The sequence below is a fragment of the Bison bison genome, unplaced genomic scaffold (genome assembly GCF_000754665.1).
Source record: "Bison bison bison isolate TAMUID 2011002044 unplaced genomic scaffold, Bison_UMD1.0 scf7180017864518, whole genome shotgun sequence".
Lineage (NCBI taxonomy): Eukaryota > Metazoa > Chordata > Mammalia > Artiodactyla > Bovidae > Bison > Bison bison.
In genome coordinates, this window is record NW_011495071.1 from 12,844,470 (window position 1) to 12,868,656 (window position 24,187).

Sequence of the window (24,187 nt, forward strand, 5' to 3'; positions counted from 1 at the left end):
GCGAGGCGCCGGGGCAGCGCGGAAGCAGCGGGTCCCATGCCGGCGGCCAACATGATGGAGAATCTGCAGCCGCCCGCCCTGCAGGTGCCCGAGCCGCGGGGCGCCCCCGAGGGCAGCCCGGTCTGGTCCAGCTCGTCGACCCCCACGCTTCGCCGCCGGCGCTTCAAAATGCGCCGCACCAAGAACGTGCAGGAGCCGAGCCTAGAGGCCGGGCTGAGCGGGGACCTGCCCGGCGTCTTGGCGCCCGGCAAGGAGTTCCTGCAGCTGCCATCCATCGAGATCACGCCCTCCAGCGACGAGGACACCCCGTGGTCCAATTGCTCCACGCCCAGCGCTTCCCCGCGCCGCAAACGCTTCCTCCTGCGCAAGTGGCTGCGGGTGAGGGAGCGGAAGGAGTGCAGCGAAAGCAGGTACGTGCCGTCCCGTCCCCGCCTTCTTCCCCTTTCCTTCTCCAGCCTCCCCAGAGCTGCCGGGGCGGGGGGAAGGGGGGGAGGCGTTCCCAGGGCACTCGGGAAACTAAGCAGAGGATTGCAGGAGCCCTTCTGCCGAGTGGACGGCTTGCCCACGTGTCACCCATCTTCCCAGCCCAGGTGGGGCCCGGTGACTTTACAGTACACGTGTACACGGGGCTTCACGCTGCGTTCCAACCCATCGGATCCTCACAGCAGCACGAACAGTAAAAACCTTAGCAGCTAGTGTTTACTGAACCCTTAGCAAACTCGGGTCAGTAGGATGCGCACTTCACCGTCTATCTCCACATTTAATCCCCACAGAACCTCTTTGAGGTAGGTACTCTCAGTACCACTGATGGAGATCGTAGAAGGCAAGAGAAATTAAGTGGTTCCTCCACTCAAACTTCAGTTTGTAAGCTCCATTTAATGTTGATTATTTTAGTTTTGGCCAGCCCAGGTTGTCTTTCCTGGCCCCCCACGTGTGCAGGAGGTGTATTCACATTGAGTGAGTCAGCTTTCCTACCACAGAGAGTCTTTAGACAGCTAGGCAGGGTCCACACCTTTGTAGATTGTGCCAGCTATTTTTTGCCTGGGTAGATGTGGCGTTTGAGTAGTTGGGAAGTTCGCTTTCCCTAGGCAGAGAATTTGTATAAGAGACAGGTAGGGCAGCTCCACACAGCCTTGGAAGAAGAAGGGAGTTAGGTTTAAGCCAAGCCAGTTGCCTGGTGGAGGGACAGGGGGCTGTCCTTACTGGCTCATTGATATCTTGTACCCTACTCATTTACTCTCAGACTCTAAGGCCCTGTATCTTAACAATGGTCTGTGCCTTTGTGTGAAGCAGCTGAGCAGTTGGCCACCTTTTCCTGGACACCTGCTCCCAGTCTGTTCAATTCCATTCATTTCAGTTCCACAAGTATTGATTGAATGCTCTTATGAGTCGTCTGATATTAGCTGATGGTGCTGTGGCCAGGAGGCAGGAGGTAGGGGGGCTGGGTAGATGTGGGGATGTGGTAGTTAAGAAGGAGGATGGGAGGTGACTGGGATAAGAAATTAAGGCATGTGAGTTCCGCTGGTACTGAGGAGATGAAATCTTTAGAAGTCACCACTGTGTGTCACGTGGTGGAGGCTCCCCAGGTGGTGCAGTGGTAAAGCATCCGCTGGAGACGCAGGAGAGAAGGGTTCAATTCATGCGTCAGGAGGAGCCCCTGGAGGGGGCAATGGCAACCCATTCCACTATTCTTGCCTAAAAAATCCCTTGGACAGAGGAGCCCGGTAGACCACTGTCTCTGGGGTCTCAAATAGTCAGATGTGACTTAGCAACAGAGCACACACACATGCCACGTGGTACTGACTGTACAGCAAAGAGAGGAGGAAGACTCCTGGAAGGCAGAGGCTCAAACCAGGACACGTACAGACAGGTAGTAGAAAACAGCAGAAAGAGTATGATATTGGGGACATGAGATCAGGAAAGGGGAACAGTACCTGCGAACATAAGAACAGGATGAGGTGTGTCTAAGAGGATGCTAAGAAATTGGGCCGGGTTATATGGATGATGAGTGTTCTCAGCCTGCCAGGCTCTCTTTCTCTCTCTCTCTTTCTCTCTCTTTTTTTTTTTTTTTTTGGTTGTAATGACTGGATGTGGTTATCTCTGCAGGCAAAGATGTAAAGCTTTGTTCTGGGGCTTTTCGGGAACCTGAGGATAACAGTTCTTTCTGTACTTGTCCATCATCCTGCCGCCTTTCCGCCTTTCCCAGAGAGTGGAGGGAAATGGGACAAACTTGGTGGGAGCTAATTTATAAATTTTTTCTTTTTAAAAGGATTAAGGCTGTACTTTAAAGAATTGTAATTTTATTTATTTATTTTTGGCTGTGCTGGATCTTCATTGCTGTGTGGGCTTTTCTCTAGTTGCAGCGAGCGGGGGCCTACTCTCTAGCTCTGGTGTGCAGGCTTCTCATTGCAGAGCACAGGCTCTAGGGCCTGTAGACTTTAGTAGTTGCGGCTCCCGGGCTCCAGAGCACAGGCTAAGTAGTTGTGGCACGTGGGCTTAGTTGCTCCACGGCATTTGGGACCTTCCCAGATCAGGGATCAAACCAGTGCCTCCTACATTTGCAGGCAGATTCTCTGTCGCTGAGCCACCATGGAAGCCTGATGGGAGCTAATCTTGAACTAAAATAGTTCATCCCGGTTTGTCAGCTTCACCTCAAATGTGAGAGACCCTAAAAGAGGCCCTGTTTTGACCCTGAGATTCTGCCATGTGTACTAAGGACAGTCTTACATTGGTAGTCAGGGTGGGGATAGGGTGGATTTGGTTATTTTAGGAAAATGTAGTGTCTCGGTTTTGAGATGTTGCTCTTGGTTTTGAGTTCTCTGAAGGTGCAGTACAGGGAATTTCCTGGCAGTCCAGCGAGTTCACTGTAGAGAGCAGTTTGATCCCTGGTGAGGGAACTAAGATCCTCTAAGCCCCGAGGCACAGCCTGCCCCCGCCCTCCAAAAAAAAAACGGTTCAGTGGAATCTTCATTTTTGTTGGAGCAGGGAACAAACTTGTATTTATTTATTTTAAAAAGTATTCATATTTCTTCATTTATTTGGGTGCAGCAGGTCTTGGCTTCAGCATGCGGGATCCTCGATCTTTGCTGTGAGATGCGGGGTCCTTAGTTGCAGCATCCCAGCTCTTGTTGTGTCGCAAGATCCAGTTCTGGGATCCAGTTCCCCGACCAGGGTTCGAACCCCGGACCCCTGCATTTGGAGCGTGGAGTCTTAGCCACTGGACCACCAGGGAAGTCCCAGGGAATATACTTTTAAATCAGGAAGGGTTTTCACCTTCTGGGAATAGTTTAAAAACTGGCAGTAGTTTTCTGTGGTGACTTGTTGGGTTAGAAGAATGTTGGTATATATACAGAAAAAGGCAATCTCTGGATTCAAACCTAGATTTGTCATACTCCAGTCTCTACTCTTAACTGCTGTGGAACTGCCTCCTGTTGGAATCTGTCTCGATTGTGGCTAAAACAAAAGCCCATTCGTTTTATGCCTTGAAAGTAGAAGCTTTCTGGGAAAGAAAAGAAGCAGTCAAGTGAATGAGTGACTGTAGATGGCCAGGATGGTTCCCTGAGAAGGAACTGGCGTTTAGAGGCAATAGGGCCCAAAGAGCATTGGATCTCATACCAGGAAAAAGTGAAGTGTTCGTCGCTCAGCCGTGTCTGACTCTTTGTGACCCCGTGGACTGTAGCCTGTCAGACTCCTCTGTCCTTGGGGTTCTCCAAGCAAGAATACTGAAGTGGGATGCCTTTCGCTTCTCCAGGGAATCTTCCCAACCCAGCTCAAGGCCACGTCTCCCACATTGCAGGCAGATTCTTTACCATCTGAGCCACCAGGGAAGCCCCATGTCAGGAGACCTGGGTTTAAATTTAAGTTCTGTCCTTTGTTAGCTGGGGAACCTTGCACAACTCCTTTCATCTTTTCTACCTGTGGATTAATGGCCGGTCTCAAGAGTGATATGTGTGGACATGTTTTGTAAACGTCCCTTTGCTGTGCAAGAGGGAAGGAGTATTGTCCTCTTCCTGTGAGTGGCTCACATGGAGGGGATGTATGCTGGAGAGTACAGGTTACATACCCGCATGTCCTGGAGCAGCAACCCGGGGCTCCTCACATGTTACAGGATTTGGAGATGCTGATGGGGAAGTGACCCAGCTCTGGCTCGGATAAGGGGACGAGCACAGCATGCCCTGTAGGGCATCTTTCTTTTCGTGATCCTCACCCCAGGTCTACCTCTCCACACCAAGGAAAAGACCTTTGCAGGCCTTCGATGCCATTCTATCCCATGTGGTAGAGAGCACGGGGCTGAGAGGGCCTCGACTTGTGGATTTTTTTTTTTTTTTTTTGGCTACACTGGGTCTTTGTTGTGGCACCTGGACTTCTCTAGTTGCAGCACGCAGGCTCCAGAGCGCGTGGGCTTAGTTCCCTTGCAGTATGCAGGATCTTCATTCCCCGACCAGGGGTTGAACTCACGTTCCCTGCTTTGGAAGGCAGATTCTTAACCACTGGACCACCAGGGAAGTCGCAGCTTGTGGGTTTTAACTGCACAAAGATAAAAATATAATCAGGAGACCTCTTTCTTCTCCTTTGGGAAGATAGAAGTAGAGAAAATGATGAAGTTAGCAAGGACCTTGGAGTACTCCGAGTCTAATTTTTTCTGGCTCATCTTTGTATTTTCACTGTCTAGCACTGTACTTGGCCTTTTGTTATGATCAATAAATGTTCATTGATGAATAAATTAATAACGGGTGAATGAATGATTACTTTTACTCTACTCTTTATAATGAAAGTGTCCTTATTCATGAGTCAGGGAAAATAACCTGCAGGAGATGAGTCCAGAACTGAGTTTTTTGCTGTATGATGGTTTTATTGAGACATAATCTTCCCAGGTATCCTAGTGGTGAAGAACCTGCCTGCCAATGCAAGAGACATAAGAGACTCTGGTTTGATCCCTGGGTGGAGAAGATCCCCTGGAGGAGGGCATGGCAATGCACTCCAGTGTTCTTGCCTGGAGAATCCCATAGACAGAGGAGCCGGGGGGCTATAGTCCATGTGGTTGCAGAGTCAGACACAACTGAAGTGGCTTGGCACACACATAATCTACATGCCATACAATTCAGTCACCTTTAAAGTACACAGTTCAGTGTATATTTTAGTATATTTACAAATATGTGCGGTCATCACCCCAACTTTAGAACATTTTCATGACCTTGAAAAGAAACCCATACCCTTTATATATCACCTTCAATCCCCAGTCCTCCATCCTCTCCCCTCCAGACTAGGCAATCACAAGTCTTTTCTATGCGGAGCTGAGTTTTGAATGGGAACCAGATGCTCTTAGTGAAGACAATTTGGATGTGTTGGCTTGAAGATGGGGATGGTCTTGATGAGGGATGTGGGAAAATGAGGGTAGTGATGTGATGGGCTGACAGACTATGATGTGTGCTGAAGAGTTTGAATTTCAATTAATGAGTCAGTCAACAAAGATGTATTGAGATCCTATGGACAGTGTGCTTTGTCTGCAGAGAGGATTCAACTCAATGGGGAGCCATTGTAGCTTCTGGAACCTGGGAGAGACACGCGCAGAGTGGTATGGGAGGCAGTGAATTCTTGCTGTTCTATGTGAACCAAGTGTGAGGTGGAGGCTGGAGCCTTGCACAACTCTTCCAGCAGTTACTATTACAGCTGGGGATTGTCATCTTGGCCACTGTTTGACATAAGGTAGCACAGTTTTTTGCTGGCCATGTTGCCCTCTGAGCTCTGTGAATAATGAAGTCTGAAGTTGATGGGGAAGGCTCTTAGAACTAGTACCCGCATGTCTCCCCAGATCCCTTGGCCATAACTGGTTTTGGTGATTGTTTAAAACCCAAATTGAGAGATTTCCCTGGTGGCGAAGTGGATAAGAATCCACCTGCCAACGAAGGGGACACAGGTTCGATCCCTGGTCCGGGGAGGTCCCACATGCCCCAGAACAACTTAGCCCATGCAGCACAACTACTGAGCCTGCGCTGAAGAGCCCAGGGACCACAATAAACAGTAACCCCCGCTCGCCGCAACTAGAGAAAGCCCAAGAGCAGCAAAGACCCAGCACAGTTAATAAATAAATTAAATTAAAAAAACCCCAAAAACCCAAATTGAACACCAGAGTCCCTCTCACCTGCTGGAATACAGCAAGAGGTCAGAATTGGACAGAGATACAACTTTTCTGACAGCATCCTGATGTCATTCTGTGGAGGAGGGTGGGAGAGTGCCAAGGAGCGGGTGAGTAGGTGTGGCTGGCTGACTTCGGGCTATCTTTCTGGGGGACACAGAGCATTTCTGTGTCTCCCCAGGACATCCTCCTTAGCACTACCTCTTGCACCGCTTTCCCTTGGCATTTCTGTCTCCTCTTCTCTGTGATGTTGCAACCCTGCCATGTCTTCTGCCCGGCTGTACGTCTGATCTCAGCTGGTACCTCTCACTGACTCTGCAGGCCTGGTCGGCCTGGTTATCTGTCTGCTGCCAGCCTAGCTGACATGCGTGTTTGCAGGTAATGATTACCCATCACTGGGTGTATTTATTAATGTATCTGTTTTAAAACATTCATTTATTTATTTGGCTCCGTCGGGTCTTTGGCGTGTGACTCTGTTGCACCTGGGCCCCCTGCATTGGGAGCGTGGAGTCCTCGCCATTGGACCACCTGGGAAGTCCCTCCTTGGCTTATTTATCTTGAGTCTTCATCCCCTTCCCCTGACCTTAGGAGGGAGTCTTGCTTCCAGTTTTAGCTCAGTTTCCAGGGAGCAATCTGATGAGTGCATCCAGATGCCATACCCATCACTTTGGTGAGGACCCCGCCATATGGGAGAAGCACAGAGAGTGTGAGAAGGAGAGAATTCATGTCTTTCTTCACACAGAGCATCAAAGAGGAGACCTGTGATTTGTCAGCAGATAAAGTAATTGGTGCTGGATAAGGTTAAACTAAACCTCACCCAGACCCTTAATTCCTTGAGGGCGGGACTGTATCTTACTCTCTGCTAAGAGCCTTAAGTATGCATTTAATCCTCCCTACAAAGCCCCAGGTGGGTTTTTACAGCCAAGGAACCTGAAGTTCAGAGATGCGTTTGCTCTGGTCACACAGAAGCAGGGGTGAGATCTGAGTCATGTTCTTCTAATTCCAGAGACCCGCGCTCTTGGCAGCTCCACGGCACCATCTCCCCAGGGCCTGGGAATGGTTGGCCCTTGCGTATTTGAGATTCCATCCACATGGAGGGGGTCTTCCCTGGTGGCTCAATGGTAAAGAATCCACCTGCAAAGCAGGAGATGCAGGAGACATGTGTTCTATCCCTGAGTCGGAAATACCCCTGGAGGAGAGCATGGCAACCCACTCCAGTATTCCTGCTTAGAGAATCCCGTGGACAGAGGAGCCTGGAGGGCTACAGCCCTAGGGTCGCAAGGAGTCGACAGGACTGAAGCGACTTAGCACACACACATGCACGCACGTCACATGGAGGGGGAGGTGGGAAGGAGGTCTGAAGGATGGATAGGATGCTGAGACGTGTGTAGGGGCCAGGGGTCGGAGGTCAGCATGGGGATGTGTGAGGGTGGTGCTACCTCCATGGAGGGTGGAACTGCTCCGTGAGAAACAGCCGGCCTTGGGCTGTAGATGTGGTTTCCGGATTCAGACAATTTGCGGAAACAGAGAAGGTAGATCTAAGCCACTGAGAAGGTAGATCTAAGCCCTGTGGGTTGATTCACACTGGCCAGTTTCCTTCATAGCAGTTGATATCTTGATAGTTTCCGTGGTGGTTATACACTCAGCGGGTGCCAGTTCCATATAAGGGGAGAGACTGGGATTTCCGTGGGGTAGATTAACAGGTGATAATTCTGCCTGGCTTGGTTAGTCTCTCCCAGCAACACCAGTTGCTATGCTGGTCACTGATCATTGCTTTTAGGGTAACTCTGGAGTTTTCCTTAAGGCACTAGAAGGGCAGAGCTGCCAGTGGGGAATTTCCTTCCTGACTCCAGTGAGTGAGCCACTGGCCCCTGAAGCAGGTGTTCAGATACAGAGCCAAGCTGGTCCGAGAGCTGGGGAGTGATTGCAGGCTTGCTGTATGTACCAGAGCTTTGTGATGTCTGCAGGCTTTTCCTGGAGCCTCTGGCCTCTTGGGGTGCTTCCCTCTGAAGCCCAGATTGGTGTGGTGACTTGCCAAGGGGCAGTTGGTACCTCGTGTGAAGAGAGATGCTTTTCAGCATGGGAGGAGCTTAATGAACCCTTGTCCTGTGACTTTGGAGCCTGAGGAACCTTTTTTCTCTTAGAGGAGATAGTGAGAGTTCTCAGGGATGAAGGACACAGGGTAGAAAACGGAATGTGGAAGGAAGGCAGGATGGGAGAGGCTTCAAGCTGATGCACAGAGGCCACTTGGACACAGGGTGGGTAGCTGCATGCCGCTTCCTGGAAGAAGTCCTGGTGGCTCAGTGGTGAAGAATCTGCCTGCCCATCCAGGAGACATGGGTTCAATCCCCGGTCCAGGAAGATCCCACATGCCTCGGAGCATCTAAGCCTGGGCGCCACAATTCTTGAGCCTGTGCTCTGGAGCCCATGAGCAGCACCTGCTGAAGCCCGAGTGCCCCAGAGCTCCTGCCCTGCAACTAAAGAAGCCACCGAGATGAGAAGCCCACGCACGGCAAGCCCCTGCTTGTCGCAAAAAGAAAAGCCCATGCAGCAACTAAGACCTATCACGGCCAAAAATAAATAGATAAATATTTTTTAAAAAAAGAAAGTCCCGGTGTCAAGTATTCTCCCCTGTTTTCAGACCCTGTGTCCGGATTTTCAGTTCCGATAATCTGATCAAAGTCATCGCCAGGAAGATGCGGCTGTGCTTTCACTATGACCAGTGGTAAAGAGGAGAGGAAGGTGGAAACCCGTGGCTTTTTCATTTGAGGCCCTGATACATCTTTTGGGTCAGATGGTTGTGAAGCGCTTTCTTCTGCGTCCTTTGCACTTACTCTTAACTGGCTCTAATCAGGTTTTCCACCCTGATTTTGTAGATGAGATAAAGAAATCTGGTGATTAGGCACATCTCAGCGGCAAATCTGGGTTACAGCCTGGAACTCAGGCCTCTGACTTTAACCTCTAACGTTTGGGCTACTTTCTATCTGTCACATCTCTGGAACTTCTTCCAGCCTGGTGCCTCCTTCCTCCATGGTCTGACCACAGAGATTTTTTGCTCTTTCTGTTTTTGGTTCACAAGTTTAGTCAGGAAATGAGGGGGCTGAGCAAGGGGACTGAAAAAAATAATCCACAACCTACTTGTTTTTTCCCTTTTCTTTGCCACTATGCAGAAATAATTTGCCTTGGGGCCCCATTTGGGCAGGGTTGAGTGTGTTAACCCTTTATTGTTTGTTCCAGGAACTCAGGAAATACAGAAAGACAATGGACAGTTAGTTTAGTGATACATTTTTGAATCTAAGAGTCTTACAGCTTGTTGTCTTAAAAGGAATTTTTACATTATTAAAGTCAATGAGGAACTTTCCTGGTGGTCCAGTGGTTAAGACTTCATGCTCCCAATGTATGGAGGAACTGATATCCCACATGCCACATGGTTTGACGAAAAGATTGAAAGAAAAAGTCAGTGATTACTGTGTGTAGTCATATAGCTAGTTAATATCAAACTTTTGGATAGTAGGGAAAAGGAAAAGAGCTCATCATTTTATTAATACTGTGCTAAACCAACCAGTAGTAGTATGCTTGGAATATTATTTCCCAGTATTTTTTTCTCATTCATAGTTTCTTTCTTTTTTTTTTTTAATTTTATTTATTTTATCCTTGACTGTGCTGGGTCCTTGTTGTGGCACGTGGGCTCTTCACTGTGGCTCGTGTGCTCAGCTGCCCCAAGGCATGTGGGATCTTAGTTCCCCAACCAGGGATCAAACCCACATCTCCTGCATAGGAAGGCAGATTCCCAACCACTGGAGCACCAGGGAAGTTCTCAGAGCTTCTTTTTAACTGAGAGGCTTTTCACCAACTCTTCTGTATCTTGTACTGGTGGAAGGTTAAGGGAGGACATAAACCCATAGGTCAAGGACAAATAAGTCTGTGAAATAAGGAAAAAGAAGAATTTCTGAAGCATTGTTTCTGGAGGAGTCATCAGGATGAGATATTTCTCTGAAGTGGGGGGATATGAGCCCTCTCATCAAAAAGATACTGTTTAACCTCGTCCTCCTGTTCTGCATGACCCAAGCTTGGTGTGAGTGCCAGTCTGACCCCTCCGAGCAGTCTGCCTTGGTCCAGTAACCATTTGTTTCCCGGCTGGGTCATTATATTCTGGAGCGCTTCCTGACCTCTCTGTTGATTCTCAAGATTTTTGGATGGAATGGCAGTAATAAAGGCTACTCTGAACAGGGTGGAGCTTCTCCAGAGAACAGTTTGCCCTTAGCTTGGGTGATACCATGCCTTTTCCCTGTGTCTACAGTGAAGCACGTCTTCCTGACATGTGCAGATCCCATTAGGAAAAAAAAAAAAGATAGTCCCAGGAAGAAGGATTGTACTACCTTTCCTCTCTTGGTCACTTCTTTCTGTGTTTTCAAGCCCTAGATCTAACTGAAATCCTCCATGGTATAATTCAAACACGTTCTCTTATTTTGTCCTCAGCGAAGGTGAGAAGACTATCTGGTCAGTGTCCTTTGAGAATATTCTTTCAGAGACTTATTATTAACAACTCGGGCTGTTGCTTCCAGATTCTAAGAGAAGTCCTCACTGGTTCTCCGGTGGGGACTCTGGGACCCTGCAGGTGCAGTGGGGGGACTGGTGGCCACACGTGTTAAAAAGCAGAGCCAGAATCAGACAGAACAAGGCAGGAAGTGGCCCGCCCATTCAGAAAGTTCTCAGGAACACTGGACAGTTCTCCGAAGTGCCTTCTCCATGCCTGGACTGCTCCCCAAAATGTCTCTGTTTGTCGACACCAGACAGTTCAGGCTGAAAATGTAGATAATTCAGGAGAAGTAATTCTCAGGTTCAACAAACACTTTTGGACACTTGCAGAGAATCAGCTGCTGTCCTGTATACTTAGGGCACAGAGATGGAGACAAGTGGCCCTTCCTTGAGGAGTTCATAGCCTTTGGGGGAGACCAATGTGCAAAAAATAATTTCAGTAGCATATGGAATTCTGACTAAAACATAAAAAGTAGGTCTGAGGAAAAGATTTGCTCGGAGGGAGAAGGGAGGAGGGTCCTGGGACCTAGGTTTCACTCCTGCTTAGACTTTTCTCGGACTCAGCTGCCACCTGTTAGTACCTGCAGCTCTGGTTCTCCTTCGCTGTCAGAGAATCTAGTCTTCATGGTGGGTGAGGTTTGTTCAGTCATTTATCTCTTTTTTAAAAATATTTATTTACTTATATCACCCCACTCCAGTACTCTTGCCTGGAAAATACTATGGGCGGAGGAGCCTGGTAGGCTGCAGTCCATGGGGTCGCTAGGAGTTGGACACGACTGAGAGACTTCACTTTCACTTTTCACTTTCCTGCATTGGAGAAGGAAATGGCAACCCACTCCAGTGTTCTTGCCTGGAGAATCCCAGGAACGGGGGAGCCTGGTGGGCTGCCGTCTCTGGGGTCACACAGAGTCGGACACGACTGAAGTGACTTAGCATTTACTTATATGGTTGCATCAGATCTTAGCTGTAACAGTTGGAATCTTTGTTGAATCACGCAGGATATTTTGTTGTAGTGCACAGGCTCAGTAGTTGCGGCGCATAGACTCCAGAGGTCATGGGCTCAGTAGTTGCCTTGTGGCATGTGGGATCTTAGTTTCCTGACCGGGGATTGAACCCTTATCCTCTGCATTGCAAAGTGGGTTCTTAACCACTGGACCACCAGGGAAATCTCCAGTCATTTCAACTTTGAGCAGACTGGGAAGGTCCAAGGCTAGGAGGCTGGTCAGTGGCAGAGATAGCTCTAGAAGAGATCTGCAACCTTACTGTGTGATCCCCCGACTCCACGTCCCAAGGAGCTCATCTTTGCCCAGGATGGAGCCATATCTTCATCAGTGAACCCAGGAAGCTCTGGCAGGCCTTGTCTGTTGTTAGGGGCAGGATGACGGTTTGTCCTAGACGAATGCCCTCGCTCACATCAGTCCAAGGCATTGTCTGAGGCACCATGGGAGTGGAGGCTCTGCTTTAATTTTTTTTTTTTTTTTTATTATGTGAGCCTAGACAGGTTACTCAGGCTCTCTGGGCCTCAGTGTCTTTTCTTGTTTGTAATATGGAGTTGTGAGACAGAATTAAGTACACGTGTCTGAAGAATCATGCTGTTTTTGTCATTAGTTAATAACTGATTTCTTTGGTGGTCTATGAGGCTTCTGAGTCTGCTCCTCTGGTTAGGGTAAGCTGAAATAGCAGTTTGTTGTTTCTTTGATGAGATGTCACTTTTCTGATCTATTAATAGGCACTGAAAATGAGTTTATGATTTTATAACTTGTGTCTGCTCTTGGCTGTCTCGTCTCTTTGTTGTTGGTCTGCTTAAGGCTTTGAATCTAGGTTTATTTCTCCTTCTCTATCTCCCCTCACTCTCCCACCTCTCTCCTCCTCCAAAATCTACATATTATCCTTGGGCTATTTTATTCACTCTTTTGAATTTAGTCATTCCCTCATGATGAGCAGTCTCACATACACATCTCAGACCTCATTTCTTTCCTGAGCTTTAGGCTTAGCCCTTCAGCTGGCTGATGGACATTGCCATTGGAATGTTCTTCAAAGCAGTTCGTAACTTAACTCTTCATCTTTCCCTCCAAACCAGTTCCCCTCTGTTCCTTGTGGTGGGGGTTGGTACCCTTCAGTTTCACCAGGTTTCCTTCCCTGGAAGAAAGTCTGTCTTCTCACCTCTCCCACTGTTACAGCTCCCTGGGCCACCACCGTCTCTCACATATATTTTTCAGGCATCTGCAGCCACAGTGGTCCTCATGGCTTCACTTCTGCTCCCCTTCCTGCTTCCTTCATTGCCACTCCCAGTCCTCGGCCTCCAGCCAGAGTAACCATTCAGTGCCACAGATGAGATCTTCCTTTTATTTCCTGTTTATTTATTAATTAATTTTTTTGGTTGCATCAGCTCTTGGTTGTGTCACACGGGATCTTTTGTTGAGGTGTATGAACTTCCTGGTTGTGGTGCACGGGCTGAGTTGCTTCAGGGCATGTGGGATCTTAGTTCCCTGACCAGGGATTGAACCCTTGTCCCCTGTGTGGCCGGGCAGATTCTTAACCACTGGACCACCAAGGAAGTCCCAGGGATGCTTCCTTTTATTTCCAGGTCTTCACAGACATCGTTCTTCCACACAGAATTCCTCCTTTGTAACACTGACTTGCTTGGCCATCTTGCCCTTCATCTCCTTTGTATCTTAGCTCAGTTACCCTCTCCTCTGGCAAGTATTTCCTCACTGGGGTATTTATTACAAATCTGTATTCTTAAGTTGTGACTGTTTGGTCTCATTGTATCTTTCACTGAATCAGAAGCTATGAAGGTTGAGTTAATTTTGTTCAGTGCTTGTTTTATTCAGTACCTGCTGGACTCTTTGCATGGATCCTAGTAGGAGCCCAGTAAACATATACTTATAGAGTGAATAGTCAAATGGATGAAGAGCTGTAAGGAAATTTGATTTTCATGAAATTCTATTGGAAATCGTGTTATAAAGCAAAAAGTCCTCTTGAAGTTGAATAATTATGCCATTTATGTAAATCTGGATTGCTGCATGTTGTTGGTCTGTTTTAAGCCTGTTGATTTCTTTCATGGTTTTTCCTTTGTGCTGTGTCTTCCCTCAGACTGTGAGTGCTCACAGACCAGATACGGCTGCTGTTGTAAGGGTGGTCTCTATTCCAGGAGACAAACTTGGGCATCATGAGGTGGAGAGTGGTTGACCTCTCCCAAAACAAGACTCCAGAGTGCAAGGGCACTTTGGGAACAATGTTTTGGCTTATGGTCAACCTTATGGCTTATGGGGCCCAGGTAGTGACTAGCCTTTTCCCACTGAGGACCTGTGGCAGCTTTGAAGGCTATTTTTATTTTTGGATCTGTGATTGCCATGATAATACTCCTTTTCCTAGTTTTCTCTGAGTCTTCTAATTCTAGGTCGGGGCAACGGTTGTTCTACTTGCAGGAGAGAAGGATTTTGTGATAGATGCACCCTTCCTTCTACCCCTTTTCTCCCCTACTTAGTCCAATCAGTGTTTATTGAACACATAGGACATGCCAAGTACTGTTCTAGACACCAGAAACAATAGAGAACAAAACAGTTTCTGCCCTAGCAGAATATGCATCCTAGGGAGGGGAGAGAGAGACGATAAACATGTGTTTGTTAACAACATTGATCCCTATTTAGTATTGTTATTTAATTAATTTATTTATTTTTGGCTGTGCTGAGTTGTCATTGCTGCCTCCAGGTTTTCTCTAGCTGCGGCAAGCAGAGTCCACTCGCTAGTTGCATGGGCTTATTGCGGTGGCTTCTCTTGCTGCAGAGCACAGGCTCTTGGGTGCGCGGGATTCAGTAGTTGCAACACGTGGGCTCAGTGGTTGCCACTTGAGAGGGGTCTAGAGCGTGGGCTCAGTAGTTGTGGTGCATGGGCTCAGTTGCTCCTCGTTAAGTGAAATCCTTCCAGACCAGGGATCAAACCCATGATGCCTGCATTGGCAGGCGGATTCTTAACCACTGGACCACCCTGGAAGAATCCGTGTGTTTTCTAAAACTGGAAAATCAGGAGCTGTGAAAGGAGCGTCTTCTACCCCACTCTGGAGAGAGAGATGATGGGGTTGAGCTGGGGCCCGACTCCCCTCCCTATGATAGTGCAACTTCATTCAGTTCTAGAATGCAGATGCACCTGCTGCTCTGACCTCTCCCAAGACCTCGGGAGACACGCTATGAAGCTGGGCCTCTCTCTGCAGCTGTCAGGCGCCAGAGCAGTTGTTCTCTGGGTGTTTTGCTTCTTTCCTCCTCTTAGTGTTAATGGAAGCCAAGAGCCAAAGGGCTGCCAATACACATGGCCCTTCTTTTTTATTTTTTTATATCACAACATTGTTTATTATGTGAATTTTTTACAATACAAACAAAAAAATACAGAATTGCAATATATGAATACAGCTAAATGCAGAATGATGACTTTTTTTCCTTTTCAAGAGGCCATAATTCCCATTTCTAGTAAAAGACTGCACATAGGTAGAAATAGGTTGGTTGTTAGCTTCACAGTTTTGCTTAGAAATGATCTATATATGCATTTTCCCCCCTGCTACTTACCATAAAGAGTAAAAAGGGAATTAAAGGAAAGTTTCCTTGTTGGTTCCTATCATATGAAAGATGCTATATTCTATTTTTTAGCAGGGCCAATGTAACACATGGCCCTTCATTATGCCAAGTCCTGACAGCCTTGAAGGCAGGTCGGGAATGCCATTGATTGGGGCACTCCAGAGTGTGGAGCCTTGAACTGGGAGCTGGGGAGGAGGGTGGTGCAGAGGAAAGAAGGGGTGCTGATGCCTGCTGTTGGGAGATTCCGGTCAGAGCGGCAGACAGTGGTGCCCACTTGGACATGAAGAAACACAGTGCTCATCATAGTGATGTAATCATCTCTTAATCTGGGGGCGCATTTGATCCTTTTCAGTGTGATTTACAAGGCCCTGGGCTCTGGAAGGTGGCACAGGATATAATTATTCTTTGTATTTGCTGCACCTGCCATGGTGCCTGGCACACACCGAGCCTTTCAGTAATATGCTTCTGGCATGACAACCTACCACTTCATTTGTCCCCACATCCTATGGGGTAGATGTAACAAGTATGCCCACTTGGAAGGGAATTGAAGCTCTGAAACGTGCTTACGTCCATGCAGTTGAGTAATGATGGAAACCTGACTCAGAAAGGTTGTGTCCCGGCACCTTTAATTCAGGCCTTTTCCGTCTTGTACAAACATAAGTGCATCTGGCACTGTACCCAGGCTGATGTTCATGTGCTGACAGTGTGGGTCAGCAGACACAACTGAGCGACTCACACACACACACACACACACACACACACACACATTCGGCCTTCTTTAGGCTGGCACAGTGAGAAGAGTCCAAATTCTACAAAAATCTGACAGCTTGGCTGCAGTGTACCTGCCACTGAGCTCTGACTGGCCTCTGTGCTTTGAAGAGTTCAGTCTAGTATATTTATTATTCATCCCCTCATTTGTTCAACTGCAGGTTTTAATTGGGCGTCTATTAGGCAGTCAATGCCAATCATAGAAATAAATGTAAAATTTAAAAATGTGACTGGTGTCTCCACAGAGGGGACAGCAGTAGCTGTTCCCTTGTTAGTCCTGGTTATTGGCCAGCCCTTGCTGTGAAGGACATCCTCTCTGTGGACAGTCTTCCTGAGGAAGTGGGGTTGGATGGACGTTTTATTTTAGGAGAGGAGAAGCAGTTTCCTCTCAGCGAAGGACCTAGCTCATTCATCTCAGAGTAGGCGAAGGTGGCCTGTGTTTTGTTGGCTGGAGAACTCTGGCTGTGGACATGGGGTAACCAGTGGTTTTTCTGCTCCTCCCTCTTACTGGACATGGAACCACTGATGCTTTGGTTTCTACAGCAGACGGTGGGCACGGAAAACTAAAAATTCTGTTTCTCACAAGCATCATTGATGCAGTGATTCAGAACTTAGGCATTTGGGGCTTAATTAACTATGCATTTTTCTCCCTTGTAGCCACAGAGAATCTGGAGTCCTAGAGCCTCTACCTCCCATTTTCCACTAGATTAAGGCCCCTATGGGTGACAGGTGCTGTTAAGTCACTTTTACTTCTTAATCAGCTCAGTTGTGTCCTTAGTATTTCTTACTAAGAAATAGTTGGCACAATGCAGGAAACTGCAAACCTCACTCCTCCAGGTTAAGTGGATCAGTACTGGGGGATGAATGAACTACTGAGCCTTTAAAAATAAATGTATGTTTAATAGATATAAACATTACATATGTGTGTATGTATATATACACAGGGGCTTCCCTGGTGGCTCAGTGGTAAAAAAAAACAAACCCACCTGCCAATGTAGGAAACAAGGGTTCAATCCTGGGGTTGGGAAGATCCCCTGGAGAAGGAAATGGCAACCTGCTCTAGGATTCTTGCCTGGGAAAATCCCATGGAGAAAGGAGCCTGGTGGGCTGCAGTCCATGGGGCCTCAAAAGAGCTGGACATGACTGAACAGCTCAATATATACATATTCATATGATTTTGCATATAATTTTAAATTATACATATTATATAGTAGTAGCGTTAGTTGCTCAGTCAAGTCTGACTCTTTGCAACCCCACGGACCATAGCCTGCCAGGCCCCTCTGTCCATGGGATTCTCCAGGCAAGAATGCTGGAGTGAGTTGCCATTTCTCCAGAAGATCTTCCTGACCAGGGATCGAACCTGAGTCTCCTACATTGCAGGCAGATTCTTTACCATCTGAGCTACAGGGAAGTCCCTGTATATACATATAATTTTAAACCCTGGGTGTTCCCTAGGGCAGGGGTCCCCAACCGGTCCATGGCCTGTTTGGAACCAGGCTGCACAGCAGGAGGTGAGCAGTGGGTGAGCAAGTGAAGCTTCATCTGTATTTACAGCCTCTCCTCATCACTTACATTACACCTGAGGGCATTAGATTCTCATAGGGGTGCAAACCAAAATGAGATTACAGAGTAGACTGGACATCAGCAATACACTTTGGGTGTTACTGTCTCCCATCACCCCTAGATGGACCATCTAGTTGCAGGAAATAAACAAGCTCAGGGCTCCCACTGATTTTCATTATGGTGAGTTATATAAAAAAGGTGGTGGTGCTGAGAAGACTCTTGAGAGTCCCTTGGACTGCAAGGAGATCAAATTATTCAATCATAAAGGAAATCAACCCTGAATATTCATTGGAAGAACTGATGCTGAAACTGAAGCTCCAGTATTCTGGCTACCTGATGCAAAGAGCCGACTCATAAGAAGAGACCCTGATGCTGGGAAAGATTGAAGGTTGGAGAAGGGGGTGACAGAGGATGAGATGGTTGGATAGCATCTCTGACTCAATAGACATGAGTTTGTGAAAACTCCAGGAGATAGTGAAGGACAGGGAAGCCTGGCATGCTTCAGTCCATGGGGTCATAAAGAGTCAGACACTTAGTGACTGAACAACAAATTTCGCAATATAATAATGACAGAAGTCAAATGCACCATGAATGTAATGTACTTGAATCATCCTGAAACCACAACCCTCCCCCGTTCTTGGAAAAATCATCTTCCACAAAACCGGTCTCTGGTGCCAAGAAAGTTGGGGACCGCTGCCCTAGAACAAGTGAGGTCCTCATTGGCTGTGGGATGGTGACTCAGCTTTAACCAGCAAAACAAAAAAAAATTTAATTTGCCTATTGAATACTATCTTTGCCTTGATGTCAGCATTCAAGTTAGTTCCATCTACCTCAGAGAGACTTAGAGACTTGGCCTGGCCTGTTCTGAGTGAGGGCAGGTAAGCCCACCTGCAGCTGAGTGATGGCGCATCTGGAGTCACAGGTGGCCACTGATTGTGAATTAGAGAGTGATGGGGGCAGCTGAGGAAGAGCATGTGTCATTTCTTTGCAAAACACTGTCGCTAACTTCCCGGGCCTACACTGTTCCTCTCAGGGTCTACACAAATGGCTTTCCATGGATCCCCTTTGACTTTTATCCCCGTAGTAATTTGCAGCCTGCTTCCATGGAGTAAAATTCCAGCCCACAGCAAGTTGTCTTCCCTTAGATTGCTCTGTGTCATGAGTTTCCTCCTCTATAAATAGAGGATCTTGGTAATACCCACCTTGTAGGTTGGTTTGAGGATGAACTAGGAAAGGTAAAAAGCATCTCTCTGTGCACAGTGCATGGTCACTTTCTGATTATTTTCTCTTTATCTCCCTCCCCTTTCATTTCCAGGGAAAGAGGTGTTTTCCAATTGGTGTCCTTTGGGGCCAACTTTATCTGATATGAAGGACAGGCCCTGGGACTTGTGGTTGTTTGTCATTGCGGCATCTTTGCTGAGTCACTTGGGGTTGGTGGACCTGAAAAAAAAATAGTGAGTGGTCCAGAAGGTGATTAGGGCTGTTGTGTGATCAGTTCAGGCAGCCTGTCCTGTGTCCGTACTTCCCAGTACACTTCTGAAACCCGATCCCCTTTCTCATAGGAGAGGGAGGGGACCGAGGAGCCAGCCCCGAAGGTGTTGTGTGTGTTTTTCCCAGCACTGAATTTCCTGTGATGTGGCTTCGTGAACCTATGATTTCAGCTTAATCAGTGCTGCCATAAGGCTCGGCTGGAGGACTCTAGATGATGGAGGGCAGGATTGTCTTCTGAGTTAGAGATGAGTGACAGTCTTTGATATGAAGGATAATAAGGAGAGAAGATGCTTTTGGTGCTAGGGAGACGATGCAGAGAGAAAACTCTTAGCAAAATGAGAAGAACTTGTAAGAAGGAGACAAGGTAAGATTTAAAGACAGTTTTTAAAAGAAATTTGGAGGGAGTGGGAGGTACAGTATACATGGGATAAGATAGGCGCAAGGATGGATTGTACAACATGGGGAATGCAGCCAGTATTTTGTAATAATTGTAAATGGAAGGTAACCTTTAAAAATTATATAAAAAGTAAAAAAATTAAATTAAAAAAGATATGAGGCGTTTGTGAGATTAGAATTGGTTTTGTGTGTACCCTGTGGTGCTTGTGCCGTCTTTCATGAGACTTGTTTATGGAACTTGTATTTTGAGAAACACTTGTTATATCTGAATGTTTTATGAGCACTTAATCTTATATTAGTAGGAATATTGACATCTGTTTTGTCCTCATCAGCAACAATGGTAAATATTGTTTGACTATGTACCGTGTAAGAGAGCTGTTTAATATTTAGGAAAGTAGGAAAGCAAACGTTTAAGTCTGATCTGGTAAATTTTGTCACTTAATAGTGATGTGACCTGGACGTATTTTTTTCTTTTTTGAGACTTCGCACCACTCAGTTTTATTATCTTCATAATATTTTCACTTTTTAAATTGTCTCATTTTTTAAAATTTGTCTCTTTCTTGATGATCTGTATCCCATCTCAGCATCCCTGCTGCTGAACCATTAGAATCTAAGGTGTTTAGGAGCAGGGTTATGTCTCTGGTTAGGACTGAACTGGTCCTAAGAAAACACTCAACAAGGGCACACAGAGCCCACGTTTTATGGAACAAACAGCAGTTAGTAAGTTAGTCCTCATTATGAGTGAGAACACCGAAGGGTGAAGAAAAAAAGTAAAATACCTCCTCTTCACCCCAGGAGTTTATATTCTCAGACTTGAAGGGCAGCTGTGGGCAGAACTCTGCTCTTAGGCCAACTGGAGTGTTATTTTTTGCAATGCTATTAAATAGCTCTGTGGCTTTATACACATCTCTTAACTTCTTTGGCCTTTGGTTTCCTGTTCTGAAGGGGAAAGGAGGTGGGAAGATCATCTTTTTGGCCTCTTCTTGCTGTAAGGATTGGTCCATAGTTTTATTAGTAAAGTTATAGACGATGATAAAATGATAAGCTGGAGACAGAGTGACAGTGAAAAGAAGCAGGGCTTAATGGAAGTCCGAAGAAGTGAGTCAGGATGACAGGTTTCTCTCTCTGCCGGTGAATTGCCACTCCAGGTGTCTGAGTGACCCTGGTCCTCGGCTCCCTGCTGTACAGCCCAGGCCGCCTTGCCCTCCTGGTTCAGTTTATGCAGCACCCTTCTCTGCCACTCACTGAGCTTTCAAGTTGATTTTCCCTGCAGATTTCCTTCCGTACTTAAACCTTAGCCTCCTCTAGGGGATCTTCCCAATCCAGAGATTGAACCCACGTCTCCCACATTGCAGGCGGATTCTTCACTGTCTGAACCACCAGGGAAGCCCAAGAATATTGGAGTGGGTAGCCTATCCCTTCTCCAGGGGATCTTCCCTACCCAAGAACTGAACCGGGGTCTCCTGCACTGCAAGCAGATTCTTCGCCGGCTGAGCTACTAGGGAAGCCCAACCTTAGCTTCATTGCACGTTTAAGGCCAGAAGGTGGTCGCCCAACATAGACAGCAAACCGAGGTTCAGAACGGTGATGCTCCTTGCTGTGTGTGCTGCCGACTCAGGGAGCCAGAGCTGGACCCAGACTTCTGAGACCAGCTCCGGAGCTATTGCTCCACTCTGTTTGCAGTGTCTTCCATATGTTTTTATTTTTGACAGGTGAGTGTTTCTTTACACACGACTCCAAGATGAGTGTATGTGGATGCTCTAGAGAACCCAGTCGGGTGCTCTGAAGTCTTTTTATAATCCACTTTAGCAGTCATCCTGCTCTCATCCTTGCTACAAGGATCACCGAAGATTTGCTACAGACTTACCTTACCTTCAGACTTCCCTGGTGGCTCAGGCAGTAAAGTGTCTATCTACAATGCAGGAGACCTGGGTTCGATCCCTGGGTCGGGAAGATCCCTTGGAGAAAGAAATGGCAACCCAATCCAGTACTCTTGCCTGGAAAATCTCATGGACGGAGGAGCCTGGTAGGCTGCAGTCCATGGGGTCGCTACGAACTGACTGGGAGACTTCACTTTCATTTCACTCTACCTTACCTTTGGGCTTCCCTGGTGGCTCAGCTGGTAAAGAATCTGCCTGCAATGCGGGAGACCTGGATTTGATCCCTCGGTTGGGAAGATTCCCCTGGAGAAGGGAAAGGCTACCCATTCTAGTATTCTGGCCTGGAGAATTCCATGGACTGTATAGTCCATGGGATTGCAGAGTTGGACATGACTGAGCAACTTGCACTTTGACTTTTTCACTTTACCTTACCTTTAGTTGATGAAGGTGGTAGATGTGAACTAGTCAGCAGGTATTCATTGCTTGCCTCACATTTGTTTTGCCCTGTGCTAAAGTGGTGGGAATGCCCAAGACGAAGCTGGAAGTGCCCCCAAGGTCTGGCAAGCAGAGGAAGCAAGGCCTCCTAGATTTTTCCCACGCCAGTTCCCATCACCTGCAGTCAGGCACCTCCTGCACCTCTCCCTGCTCATCGATTCTTTCCATCATCTCTTTAGCTTGAGCCTTCATCCCCTCTGCTTTTTTGAGGGGGCTTCCTTTTTTATTTTTATTTTTTTCTTTTTCTTTTGCTGAGCTATGCAGCATGTGGGATCTTACTTCCCCAACCAGGGATTGAACCCACACTCCTTGCATCGGAAGCATGGAGTCTTAACTGCTGTCCCTCCAAGACGGCTTCTTTATAGGTCTCCCATGTAACCCTCTACTTTTCTTCTAATAAACAAATCACTGCCCTCTTCAGATTTCTTCAGTGCCTCTTTGTCACCTACAGCAACGGTTCCCAACATTTTAGGCACCAGGGACCCATGGGGGCTTCCCATGTAGCTCAAACGGTAAAGAATCCACCTGCAATTCAGGAGACCCAGGTTTGATCCCTGAGTCAGGAAGATCTCCTGGAGAAGGAAATGGCAATCCACTCTAGTATTCTTGCCTGGAGAATCCCATGAACTGAGGAGCTTGGCGGCTACAGTCCATGGGGTCACAAAGAGTTGGACACGACTGAGCGACTAACACTTTCACTACCCAGGGACTGGTTTTGTGGAACACAGTTTTTCCACAGGTGGGGGTTAGAGAAGGATGATTTTGGAATGATTCAAGCACATTCCATTTATCATGCATGTTATTTCTATGATTATTACATCAGCTCTTCCGCATATCTTTAGGCATTAGATCCCGGAGGTTGGGGACTCCTGACCTACAAGATGAAATTTCATCCTGTTTCTGGGACAGACAAGGCCCTTCATGATGCAGACCCCGCTTACTTGGTCATGTTCATCTCTGGTCATTCCCACCTCCTCCTCCATCTCCAGCAGTATGGAGCGCATGATAAAGTCAAGGTCCTTGACTGAGCTTGCCTCTGTTTCTTGCCCTGTGCCAACCTCTCCATTTGGAATATAGTCTGCTTGTAAAATTTTACTTTCAAATGTCAGCTCAAATGCTTCCTTCTTTGGGAAGCGCTGTTTGTGTTCCCATGCCACCCAGCTGTTCTTTGCCTGGTTGTGGGTCCTGAACTTTGAACACACATTTCCTGCACCCTGCCCGCTTGCAACAGTTATTTCATTGTGTGTGATCTCAGTATCTGAGGGACTGTCTGTTTCTCTGTTAGGTGGTGAATTCCTTAAGGATGGACGGTATCTTTTTCCTTTTTAATTTTGGTGTTCTCCCTCAAATGGAGCCTGGCATATAGTAAGTGCCCCGGAAATGCCACTTTGAACGCCCAAGGTTATTTCACTAAGTACTGAAATGAAGCCAAGGGTACTTTTTACCCCAAGAAGGAATAGTGATTCCAGATGTTGTAGAAATGTCAGGAAGAATTGAGATAGGAAAAAAGGCCACGAGGCAGTCATTGGTGACCTTTGATAAGAGAACAGTTTGTATCAAGGGGTAGAATTGGAAGCTTGATTGTGGGGTGAAGTGAAGAGCGAGGAAGTGAATACAACTGGTGGAGACCACCAGTTAGGAGAGGGGGATAATCAAAGGGAAAATGTGGTAACTTCAAGAAGTATGATGAAACCACAATGGTCTGACCCATTTGGGGTGAATATTGGCCCTCTTGGGGGCAACTGGTTACCAACTTATCTGATGCAAATGAGACTCTCCCAGCTGAGTCAGGAATGGAGCCTGCCCATGCAGTATCACTCATTACCTTCTTACTAAAATTGCCTGGAGAAGAAACTGGATGTAAAACAGAGTCTGGAGCAGATGGCCTTTTAATTAATTGATTGATTGATTGATAGCTGTGCTGGGTCTTCATTGCTGTGCTCGGGCTTTCTCTAGTTGTGACTCCTCTCTAGTTGCTGTGCGTGGGCTTCTCACTGTGGTTGCTTCTCTTGTTGCAGAGCTCAGGCTCTAGGCATTCGGGCTTAAGTACTTGTGGCGTGCTAGTTCAGCGGTTGTGGTGCAGGGGCTTAGTTATTCTGTGGCATGTGGGATCTTCCTGGACCAGGGATCAAACTTGTGTCCCTTCCATTGTCAGGTGGATTCTTAACCACTGAACCACCACAGAAGTCCCTAGGTGGCTTTTTTGCTTTAAAGGAGCCTAGCTAATGAAATAAGGAAAGCCCCCCCGACCCCCGACACACACTATTTATTGCTGAAATGTGGGTGATGAGCAGAAAAGACAGAAATGAATAGGAGCATTTTGAGTGATAAAGTGTATAGGGTGTGTA

The 24,187-nt window shown here is 47.1% G+C and overlaps 1 protein-coding gene across 1 annotated transcript in view; it reads left to right on the forward strand.

Moving 5' to 3' along the window:
• The first annotated feature begins 34 nt into the window (after positions 1–34).
• GRAMD1B (GRAM domain containing 1B) overlaps positions 35–24,187 on the forward strand; it is a 183,991-nt gene continuing 159,838 nt past the window's right edge. The window contains exon 1 of the mRNA XM_010830661.1: positions 35–410. Coding sequence (XP_010828963.1) covers positions 37–410 — 374 coding nt within the window. The 5' untranslated portion in view covers positions 35–36. The remainder of the gene's footprint in view (positions 411–24,187) is intronic.